The sequence below is a fragment of the Gymnoscopelus microlampas genome (genome assembly GCF_963454915.1).
Source record: "Gymnoscopelus microlampas genome assembly, chromosome: 2".
NCBI classification, from domain to species: domain Eukaryota; kingdom Metazoa; phylum Chordata; class Actinopteri; order Myctophiformes; family Myctophidae; genus Gymnoscopelus; species Gymnoscopelus microlampas.
The window spans coordinates 19,151,120-19,163,142 of record NC_139939.1 but is presented as its reverse complement, the minus strand read 5'-3'; the positions used below and the strand labels follow the sequence as shown (position 1 = coordinate 19,163,142).

Here is a 12,023-nt window from a genome sequence, read left to right as displayed (position 1 = left end):
CCAAAATTGAACTAAACCAGGACTTAAAAAACCCAACATACAAACCGAACTGTGTTTTTGGTGTTACCGTTAGCCCCCTGATATAGAGTTGCAGGGAGTTATATTGGCTGTGTAAGTGTGTATTTATAATTTACACTGGCAGCAAGTTTGCAAGATGGTGAAAGGGAACAGGATGGAAGGGTGCATTTGAGGAATTGCATAAGTTAAGAGAGGAGAGGTCACATTCCCATGCCACTGTATGCCCCCCACCCCCACCTCGGACAGCTCTCACACAGCGCTGATTCAAGCAGTGTTGCCATGTCTGTCTTATTATAAGCGACTTTGGGCTTGTTTTTCTGTTAAGCTTGTAAATATTGGTAGTTGCGGCTTGCGTTTTTTCGTGCTTGTTTCTAAAGTGTAGTTGCTTAAACATTTTCATGTCAAGGACCCCCAAATTAACAAGTATTTGGTGCCAAGGACTAGTCTTGCGTAGCCAGACAACTATTCCACAATCTCTGCTATATAGAGTCTGGAACTACAACTCCCAACATCCGAGAGAGGAAACTGGCACTTCCGTTCACGAAAATATATTTTAAAATATCTTTACACTTACACTACTTTTTAATTTCCATTTCTGCTAAGCAGCAAGCTATGTATACTTAGATGATTTGTATTTATATTAGGATACATTTTCGCGACTGTAAAGACAAAACGGAAATGGAGAGGAGGCTCCACATCCGGTTTATATTCTAATCATGATCAGAGCTTCCGAGTCCCAGACTGTATGCCGGAAACATTTGAAAATTGTGGGAGGCAACAGTCTGGTAACGCGAGACTAGCCAAGGACCCGCTGTCCCGAAAACAAGAAACAAAAAAAATCTATTATTATTATGAAAATAGCAGATCTACAAGCTCACAACGCGATGATGTTTGTTTGGCCATGCCAGGCTAGAATTTTGAGGCTTTGGCTTAAATGGTTGAAATAAAATGAATTGTAGTTAAATCTCAAGTGTTTGTAATTGATTAGAGAATTTTGCATTGTTTTACAAAACATCTGTAACCGGTGGACTAGGCCCGCCAAAAAGAAATCCGCCATCGGTTTGGCTCTAAACGTCACTCCTCTTTCCCTCCTCTTCTTTGCCTTGCACCGACACAGCCAAACATTCCTGCTTCCAGGGCAAATCTCTTTAATATTCCCACATTCTATTCCACTTCACTGACGCCGTGGCCTTCCATGAAGAGGCTCACGCTCAAACTCCTCTGGTGTAGATGTAGTAGTAGCAGTTCTTGTAGTTGTCTGGTCAGGTTAGTGATAGGGCTGTCACGATTACAAATTTAAGTTGACGATTAATTGTCACTCAAATAATTGCGATTAACGATTTTAATTGTGTGTTTGGCGTTGAACTATTGTAACATATGAAGCCTTTTATGCTTCTTAATAAAAAAATTGCACAGAGCGGTTTTGACAAACAACTGAAATATGCAAAGAAGTCATTGACATATTTGATCATTTTCATACATGTAAAAAAAGCAGAAAAACTGATCTACAAGCTTGTAAGCTTGTAGAGCTGCTATTTCTGCTTTTTTAAATATATTTGAAACTTTGTGAAAATCTTTCAACATGGAGACGATTATGCAAAAACAATTGCGATTATCTCAAATAATTGCGATTGGACGATTATGTAATAATTGTGACAGGCCTAGTTTAGTGATGCGTTGCTGTGTGTTCTGTTACAGCAGCAGGGGTTCGATAACATCAAGTCATTCGTGGAGGAGGAGCTGCACACAAGCATGGTGAGTAGTGCTGCGTGTGTCATTGTGACATGTGTCACTTCAAGAATCATGTTGGTTTCACATCAAGAATGTTGATGTCAAGTGTGTTTAAAGATAATAATAATTATTGCTACATTTTGCTACTTAACCCATTAAGACCTGGAATTGTGTCATTTTTAGATTTGAGCTAAAAAGCATTATTTTACACTTTAGCTATTCAAAAATAGCAGATATACAAGCTCATAGCGCGGCACCGAGTGCCGCGCTATGAGCTTGTAGATCTGCTATTTTTGAAAAATAGTGAAAATATTTGCAAATATTTGAATATATATTCTTTTAAAGCGAACATTTTTAACTCAAATCTTTGCTTCTGGGGGTCCCTGGAACAAAATATTTTGATGGGGGTCCGTGGCCAAATGCATACAATTTTGGGGGTCCTTGACATGAAAAAGTTTGAGCACCACTGATATAGAAACATACGTTTTTCAGAATACTGTTGAGATTTAGGAGACATGTAGAATCGGCTTCAGGTCTCAATGGGTTAATGATAACGGTAGTTACTGACTTATAATACAGATTTGGGCCCAGAATGGGGATAGACATGGACACTTATTGAGTTATTAGGTCTTATAGCTCTATACGTATTTGCATTCACAGGCTTGCACTGAAACCTGAATCTCTGTCCCCCGTCTTATTTGCCTCTCTATTTTTAGATGATGGGAATGGTGATTGGCGCGGGCATCGCCATAGTCCTCATTGCCATCCTCATCTTTTTCATCCTGCGCAGGATCCAGCTTCGAAGTCAGTGAAATACTTCCTCATTATCTCCTGCACAGCTGATGCTGCAGGCAGAAAGATTAGTCAGTTGATTAGAGCCCTTTGTTCATAGTCTAATCTATCAGGATTATGCAAAGGCTAAAATGTAATTTAGATAGCATGTTATGTAGACATAGTATGTATAGTTTCAATACAGGCTGATGATAGGTTCTTGGTTTTACGTATGTATTAGTTATTATTCGATTATTGGTTTACTTATGTATTACTGCATAGATATTCAACTGGCGGCCCGCGGGCCACGTGCGGCCCGCGAGGAGCTTCCTTGTGGCCCCTGGCCATATTCAAAAAAAAAAAAAAAAAAAAAAAATTTTTTTTTTTTTTTAATTTTCATAATTATTATTTATTTTAACTTTGATTTATGTTATCAAAGTTAAAACAGTACAAATTATTTATCCTTCATTAGTTCTTGAAAGGCCATCTTTCATTGGAACTTAACTTAGAACCTTAAATAGAACCGAATTAGACCGAATTAGACCCGAAAAAAGGTTGATTTATATTGGTCAAATAGAACCGAATTAGACCCGAATTAGACCCGAATTAGACCCGAAAAATTTCGTGCGCTTTGCGCACGCGCGCAAATTGTGTGCGCACATGCACGCGCGCTGCGCGCGCGTGCATTTGCGCTGTGTGGCCCCCGACTCCAAGTTAATTTACAGTTGTGGCCCCCTGCCTAATCTAGTTGAATACCCCTGTATTACTGTATTAATAGATGACACATTTTTATGCATTTGATGTATTATGATGTATTATCTTGTGTTCTTGCTTACTGTAAATTTCTGGATTAACTCATCCACTGCCAGACTTATTGCTGGCCGCGTTTGCCCACTGCCAGAGATTTTTCATTGAAAAAAAAAAAGTACTCAGGAGCTGAGATACAGATTTTTTAAGCTTTAAGTTAACAAGGAAGTGGATGGGAGTCTTTTCCTTCGAAAAATCATATCTCCTTTTTTTTTGGGGGGAAAAATTAATTATTACGTTTTTTACGTCTGTGGCAGGGTTGGTAAACGGGAATAATTACGTTTATTATGTCAGTGGCAGCGGATGAGTTAAGAGCGTCTGCTAATTGCCTTAACTGTAAACTGTATCATTTCCGCTGTGTTTCACAGACCTGGAGGCCCAGGAAGCACCGAAATACCGCTTTCGCAAGAGGGACAAAGTGATGTTCTATGGGCGGAAGATCATGCGCAAGGTGAGATACAGTAACTGAAGCTGTCCTTTGTGTTGGTGGCTCAGCAGCCTGGGATGTACAGTATGTCATTTTCTTATGATACAGTTTGCTTTGAGTATGACTGGTGGCTTTTGTCTATTGCTGTCCTTTCCTGCGTCCCCATCTTTCCCATCGAGTCGACTACTTGGTATATCAGGGTTCGATTTTTCCCCCCATCTCTCCAGCAAATTCAACCCTGGGTACAATCGGAAATGCCTTTAAAAATGTATCTTAAGTCCCATGTCGTTCTTGTGTGTCATTATTTCCACGTTCCTTGCAGGTGTCCCAGTCAACCTCCTCCCTGGTGGGAACGTCGTCCTCCTCTCGGCCACGCCTAAAGAAGAAGCAGAAGATGCTCAACATTGCCAAAAAGTAACGCACCAAGCTTGTGTCGAACATTTAATTATGAGCAATTATCATTTCAGTCAAAAGGTCACAACCTTTCCTGATAATTTTTCTCTCCTGTGCAGGTTCCTGCGCTTTAAGAAGGAGGTGCCCATACTGCAAGCCAAGGAGCCACCTCCTTCAGTGCTTGAGGCGGATTTAACAGAATTTGACGTGGCCAACTCCCATCTCCCTTCCGAAGTCCTGTACATGTTGAAGAATGTGCGGTACGTTCAGACTGGAACTCTGTCCTCATAAATTGACGATAATGCCGAGTTGTGTGTTCATATTTCCTGTTCATTTTTGTCTGAACTTGTACTTAATTTTAGTTTGATTGTGTGTCTCCCGTGATTTGCCTTGTTGTGGCAAGGAGCACTATTCCCTGAACTCAAGTCTGGTATTATGGCTTAAGTAATTTAGAGATTATTCTAATTCAATCAACACGTTTGTCAAACAAGGCAACATCATGGAAGACACACAACCAAGTACAAGTTCAGACAAAACTGCACGTAAAATATGAACCTTTAACCCAATTATTGGAGATTGGTGAAAAATTACACCATGAACGAGGCCCCATATGTCACCACACCACAAGACAAAAAGTGGAGATTTGCAGAAAAATGCCAGCAAAACATAATTTATTTAAAATAATCAGAATAAAAGATTATGAAAGTCAGTGGTACAGTATGTGATATGGTGCAGTGTTGGGAAATGCCAAAATCCAGACCAAAAAGGGGAGAGAGACTGATTATTCGGGATGATAAAGCCTATGGAATCACCAGGCTTAAGTGTTAACAATTTAATTTATGCCTCCCTGTGGCACCCACTAGGTAAGACAGATGACAGACATACCCTGAGGGCCAGAGCAGAGTGCGTGGGTGGGTGGGATGTTGCATAATTTCACGATTATGTACGTACATGTCCGCACCCATAGATGAACCTTTTATCATTTCATACCTGGGTGTGTTTCATATGGTCTCCATGCGGCCAAAATGGCTTTTGCTAGCTTTCATGGTTGACAAACTAAACCACAAAACATAGTCGACTGTTGAGGTAATATACATACACTGCACAGACTTTAAACCACAGAAAAGTGCTTGTCAGGGAAGTTGCCTATCACAGACATAAGTCCTGCTTACTGTCCACATCAATATTTACATTCTCCGGTCAAACAACCAGAAGAAGTATGTCATAAAGTCACATACAGTTACATGCGGGTTGAACCACGGGGCGGGTGGACGGGTTATAGATTACGCCGCAATTATCGCGGGCGTGCAAAGCCACGGAAGAAAACCCCCCCACCAAAAGACACCTCTCTCTCGCGCATGCTCTCTCTCTCTCCCTTCCTATGCCCCCCTCTCTCTCTGGAAAGCAATTGAATGCACTTGCTTGTGTTTTTTTTTTTTTTTTTGCGGGTTGCCGGACGGGCTGGGTCATTGATTTATATTCATTTTTGTGGGACGGGTTGGTGCAGGTTGGGCTCCCGTGCGGGGTGGGCGGGGCTGATTATGAAAATACCTGACCCGCAGATCACTACGGTGCAGGATAAAGAAAAAGGGAAAACACTTGAATAAAGATAGGGTATCCACCACACACTGTTTTATTCTACTGTATACCAAACTCTCATGTGTATTGTCTCTCTTTGCTGCAGTGTACTGGGTCACTTTGAGAAGCCTCTGTTCCTGGAGCTGTGTAAACACATGGTGTTCGTCCAGTACCAGCAAGGAGAGTATGTTTTCAGACCGGGCCAGCCTGACAGCAGCATCTACGTCGTCCAGGACGGAAAACTAGAATTGTGCCTTACCGGAATGGTATGGGGACGTGTGTGTGTGTGTGTCTGTGTTTTGGGTGTGCGTCTGTACATGGTTACAGAATTTAGGGAATATTCAAAGGTGGAAACTTCCCGTGGTAATTAAAGGGAATATTTGGGAACTGGAATAACATTTGAAATACAGGAGTTATCAGAAAGCTGGAACCCCAAGGAATCATTTGAGATTAATCTCAAGACTCTATGGTTGTGTGTCTATCTATTAAAATTGACAAATCTCGACTATTCACATTATGAAAATTGTAGAATGCTAGTGTAATTTCCTATACTGACTATTCTCATGCTCACGTATGTCTACTTATTTAGCTTAGCTTTGGAGACATATTGAGCTATAATCTATTTGCTAGTTACTGTTACTGAAATATACAACTTATAGTCACCCTAATATAATCACTTATCTGAAAATGTGGTCCTTTGGCTCAGGCAGTGCAGTAGTGTGGGCTCATTGGCACTGCATTAGAGCACTAATGCAGTGAGGCTTATTGATTTTCATGTGTACTTTCACTGAATATAAGTTCAATATTTTAAGCACAATGTTTCTATTGAAATTTGGCCCAATTTCCAAAACTCACACGCTTAACTTCCCATGGAAAATGTCCAGGAAGTTACTGTGTTAAAACCTATAATGTCTTGTCTTTTGAAGTGGATGTGTTGTCTTCTATCTATTACAGTGACAAATAAACACTAATATATTTACTAATTTGCAAACAAACTCTAATGAGGAACTTAACTGTCAGCCACCAGTAAGCTGGAAAAACAGGCTTTTAACAATTCATTAATTAGCACCTATTAGTGTTTGGCTATAGTTAATCTCATGAAAGATTTAGAAGAATATGGAGCAATCAGCAAATGTTAACTTCTTCATTACAATTAAATATTGAGAGAGTTTCGAGGTCAACAAGGTAATCTTTTACAAATACATGTATGTCTGTTTAAGTGTGTCAATCCAGGATTAGGTGTCAATCCATGATCCTTTAGCCTTCCATTTAACCCATTAAGACCGGGAACGCATCTCTGTAATTTTTAGATTTCTTTGGCTATTCAAAAATAGCAGATATACAAGCTCATAGCGTGGCACTGAGTGCCGCGCTATAAGCTTGTAGATCTGCTATTTTTGAAAAATCGTGAAAATGTGTGCAAATCTTTTGAATATATATATATATTTTTTTAAAGTGAACATGTTTAACTCAAATCTTTGCTTCTGGGGATTTTACAAATGTCTTCTAAATACTAACCGTTTTTTGAAAAAAACCTATGTTGCTATAATATCAGTGGTTCTGTCAAGGAACCCCAAATGCCATGTATTTGGCTGCGGACCCCCATGTCAAAATATTTTGTTCCAGGGACCCCCCAGATTCAAAGATTTTAGTTAAAAATGTATATATATATTCAAATATTTGCACACATTTTCACGATTCTTTTCCAAAAATAGCAGATCTACAAGCTCGTATGAGATCTGCTATTTTTGACTAGACCAAAGAAATCTAAAAATGCGTTCCCGGTCTAAATGGGTTAAGTTTGATGGGGAAAAGAGCAGAAGAAACAGTTCATGGGAGGTCAGTGCATTGTAGATGAAGTGGAATAAAAGTAAGTGCTATTGCATTAATGTATCCTATTTCCGCGGCAGGATGGCAAGGACAGCGTTGTGAAAGAGGTTTACCCGGGAGATAGCGTCCATAGCCTTCTCAGCATCCTAGATGTCATTACGGTAAGCCCCGCCCACTTCCTGCTCCACATTCCCCCTCCTGTCTCATATCATCGCTGTCAGGCAGAAACACCATCCAAACATGGAAAAGATGACCCGTGGTTCTAATTTAGTCACAAGCTCTTTTGTGAACGACGTTCACAAAGAAATGGGGGAAATAGCAGATCTACCAGCTCACAAAGTGTCGCAATGTGACACGTTGTGAGCTTGTAGATCGGCTATGTTCACTACCTTTGTGTGACACTGTCGTACGGTGAAGAAGGGAATACATTTACGGAAAAAAAGCATAAAATGTAGAAAAAGCAGAAACAAGGTTGCTCCCTGACTGCAATTATAATTAATCAATGATTTCCTGTGTGACTCGCTGAGCCTTCTATGCTAGCTTATTATTCACCCATTCTTTGTTGTGCGTTGCGGTTGAGCATGACTTGCATAAACTGGATGAGAAATCACACTTCAAAGTGCCTCTTATGTAGTAATTAAAAAAATAATTGATTCATTTAGCTTTTCCTATTCCTTCCTACCCTATATTTAGCAGACTACATGCACATTTCCTATGTAAACGCCCACAGTTGCCTAGTGTTGGAGCTCCTACCAATGCAGCTAAGAGGGGATATGAGAAAATGTGGTCAACACAAAATAGAAAAGACCATAAAACTATAGTGCAGTAGGGTTGTCACGATCATGAAAGTATAGTTGATCATTAATTGTCCTAAAATAATTCTACAAGCTCAAGTAGGGCATTCATTTACGAAAAAACACAAAAAGTTAGAATATGGAGAATTGGAGATGAGAGGTTTCTGCCTGACAGAGTGACCGGTACCAATAATCAAAATAAATAATGTGTTCTATGGCCAAAACTGGTCATGCATTGAATAACTTTTATATTTTAAAAATGTTTCTAAAATAGCCGATCTACATGCAAAATAATTGTGATTATGTAAAATAATTGTGATCCGTCGATTATGTAATAACAGGCCATGTGTTTTGTTGGTTCCATGCATCCAGGGTCACCAGAAGCCATACAGGACAGTGTCCGCACGGGCAGCTGAGGTGTCCACCGTTCTACGACTGCCCGTTGAAGCCTTCCTTTCCATATTTGAAAAGTACCCAGAGAGCCTGGTTCGGGTTGTACAGGTTAGTTGTGCATAATGTGTGACTCTGCTGATCAGGGTTCAGGATGGTCAAATGTTTTGCTAACCTTGCTTTTATTGTTTTGTGATTGCAATGTAAAGTGATTGGCATTCCTCTGTGGTTGCAACAATCGATTATATTCATGCAATTATTCTATATATTACTTTTTTTGATGAATTGAATAATCAAGAAGTTCTTATAAATGTGTCTGATTAACCACTTATTCTCTTTTATATTTTGACGTATATCTGTGTCGAGGAAAACAGCCGATCTACAAGCTCACAACGCTTCGCGACACAACACGTTTTGAACTTGTATATCAGCCATTTGCTGTATTTTTGACAATTATTTTATCGGTTAGTTGGATTAACTGTGGCACTCCTACATTTCTACTGTTGTTTATGTGGATAGATCATCATGGTTCGTCTCCAAAGAGTTACAGTGCTGGCTTTGCACAACTATCTGGGGCTCACCAATGAGCTCTTCACTCATGTGAGTTACACACACACACACACACACACACACACACACACACACATGCGCATACAATACCAGACATTACCACACACACATGCTATATAATAAATAGCTCCATGCCAACATCTGAAGCCTGTTCAGTTTGTTCATTTATCAGGAATGCTGCTTCGTTAGTAGAGTCCACATGCTGATTTTATTATGGCTTAAGTCATTCATCACTTATGAAATGCCCTCAATCCTACCACACAAGCACACAAATGATGTGGTCACAACCCAGACGTGGGTTGGGACAGATATCAACTTAATCACGGAATTGTGTTTAGTGTATAGCAATATGATGTAAATACATGACCCAAGTAATAGATACAAGTTAAATGTTCACATTTAAACATGACACCTGTTACCGGTACCGTGTCTTCCATGCATTTGTTTAATATATACGTTATTTTTAGATGCTTTATAAGGCTTTGGTTTAACATTACAAAAAAATTGTTTGCCTGAAGAAGGCCTCATTTTTGGTCAAAACATGTTGCTTGTTTGTCCTAAGTGCACTGCAAAAAGAAAAGAAAAAGTTTATCCCTTGGGCTTTTTTTTTTTTTTTTTTTGAGTGCACAAATGCTTAAGCCATTTGCCAATCATTTCTGCATTTCTTTAGCTTCTAATTATTTATTAGAAACATTCATCAGCTTTCATCAGCAGTCAAACAATTAATTGTCAGATCATTATCAATAAATAAATACTACATTGGAAAATCAGAAAAGGTCTACACAGCGCTCAGAAGTCCAAATAAGTGTTGAAGGTGCTGTTTGGTAGGGAATAAGTTAAACGAAGCAAAAAGATCCAAGGCACTCCTCTGGTAAAACGCCTCTAAGATGAAATTCCAAAAAATATGGACAATAAATGTGCATGTGTAAACAGACACATAGCTGCGCAAATGGCCTTTTTTCAGGGACCCTGACAACTTTTGTACACCCCCGGTATAGGAGATGCAGCCCCTTCGTCTGTTGCCCATGTCCCCCCACCCAACTCGTACCAGCCCTGTTCGCCACGGCAAGCGGTTTGGCAGCTTGACCGTTCCGGAGGAGCACAGAGAGGCCGCCCTAAAGGGAGAACCCTCAGGTCGGGAAAAGAAAAAGGGAAAATTGTAGATTATTTAATAACGTCTGACTTGAGAGTCAGACGGTGTAGCAATTAAATTGTTTTTTTGTTTGTTCAAAAATCATCATACAGTAGCGTCAAATTTTTCTGCATCCCTGACTTTTGTGCTTAGCTTGCTAAACACCGCACCCTGTGTTTATAGGTACAGGCGGGGATCATGGCAAAGACTCTACAGCAGTGCCAACTCTTAGCAGGACCATCTCAATGCCAGTGGACATCGCTGGTCAGAGTCTTTCTCCTCTCATAGTTCAATCTCACCAGTCACCACTAGCTTTTTTATTATCACATATGTACCTGAATTACAGAGTATTTCTCTTTTTTTATATTTTGTCAATGTTAAAACCATGTACTGTATATTCTTTTGAAATTACACAATGCCCCATGCCCATTATGCCCATTAAATAAATGTAAACTTTCACTACAAGCTAAAAACTTGAAACTCATGAAAGATTGGCATTGTGAGGTTTTTGCCATAAAACATCCATGTGTTGGATGAGGTTCGATAAAAAGGTTCTATACTGTACATGTGGTTTGGGTCCATGCAGGTATCCAGAAGGGTTTAAAGTCAGACTTTGACATGGCGTACGAGAGGGGCCGTATTTCTGTTTCTGCTGAGGATGGCAACACCCCACCCACATTCACACGGGTCAGTGCCCAGGCTGCAACACACAATTAACCCAGTAACCTGTAAACAAACGTACATATACATACGTATATAATACACGCAGGTATGCAACTCCATCTAGGTGTTTGTCACCTGCTCTATATGTGCTGATATTGAGTTATGCGCGTTTCATTTTTTGCATACAAGGAGCTTTCAGTCTCTTGTATTTTGTATTGTACTCTGGCCCACTTTGTAAGCCTGTTTTCTCACACTTGAGCACGATTGTCTTTTTTTTTCTTTCTTGTTTTTTACTTTATTAAAGCTGCTGTAAGTGATAAGTGCTGATAGTAATCATTGTTATAGCGTGTTCAGTAACAGGGGTCTCTCAGGTCGGGATGCCAATTTCATCCAATCAGGATAAACATGGAAGTGATTGGAAAAAAAAAATGGAACATAACGCTGAAGCTGGTGATCTTTGAGGGGTTCTCTCTCCTGTTTGGATGAAATTGGTATGCTGACCTGAAAATGTATTTTCTGTTTGCTAAAAGAGCTGGAGAGACAGTGAGACCCCTGTTACTGGACTAACTCTTTTTCTTTTACCCAACAATATCACTTCCCTTTAACGGCCTGGAGATGGTGCAATGGATTGCATCATCTCAAACGTTACTATCTTGAGTTTTACTTGGCATATCAGCAGTGATTTGAACCCATTTAGACCGGGAAAGCCTATACGTTGTTACACCTTTAAAACCGGGAAAGCATCTGTGTCATTTTAGATGTTGCCTTGTATATTGCAACAGGAATTGTTTTACATTTTTTTAATACAAAATTGAAGATGTTCTGAAAACTTACCGGTAGGTCAGGATTTAGAAGGCGTTTTTAAAATCGGCCTCAGGTGTCTGAATGGGTAGAACGCCTTTTACAATTGCAGGAATTT

The 12,023-nt window shown here is 39.8% G+C and overlaps 1 protein-coding gene across 12 annotated transcripts in view; it reads left to right on the top strand.

The window, feature by feature from the left end:
* The window catches only part of pnpla6 (patatin-like phospholipase domain containing 6), a 51,250-nt gene that overhangs the window by 8,653 nt on the left and 30,574 nt on the right, over nucleotides 1–12,023 (top strand). For 4 of the 12 annotated variants that reach the window (XM_084080294.1, XM_084080296.1, XM_084080289.1 and 1 more), the window contains exons 3-14: nucleotides 1,717–1,773; nucleotides 2,466–2,553; nucleotides 3,696–3,778; nucleotides 4,077–4,168; nucleotides 4,267–4,407; nucleotides 5,832–5,991; nucleotides 7,636–7,716; nucleotides 8,722–8,850; nucleotides 9,259–9,339; nucleotides 10,308–10,443; nucleotides 10,625–10,705; nucleotides 11,028–11,128. In XM_084080294.1, the coding sequence (XP_083936420.1) occupies nucleotides 1,717–1,773; nucleotides 2,466–2,553; nucleotides 3,696–3,778; nucleotides 4,077–4,168; nucleotides 4,267–4,407; nucleotides 5,832–5,991; nucleotides 7,636–7,716; nucleotides 8,722–8,850; nucleotides 9,259–9,339; nucleotides 10,308–10,443; nucleotides 10,625–10,705; nucleotides 11,028–11,128 (1,230 nt within the window). The remainder of the gene's footprint in view (nucleotides 1–1,716; nucleotides 1,774–2,465; nucleotides 2,554–3,695; nucleotides 3,779–4,076; nucleotides 4,169–4,266; nucleotides 4,408–5,831; nucleotides 5,992–7,635; nucleotides 7,717–8,721; nucleotides 8,851–9,258; nucleotides 9,340–10,307; nucleotides 10,444–10,624; nucleotides 10,706–11,027; nucleotides 11,129–12,023) is intronic. The other 8 variants (XM_084080290.1, XM_084080291.1, XM_084080299.1 and 5 more) reach the window with 4 other exon arrangements.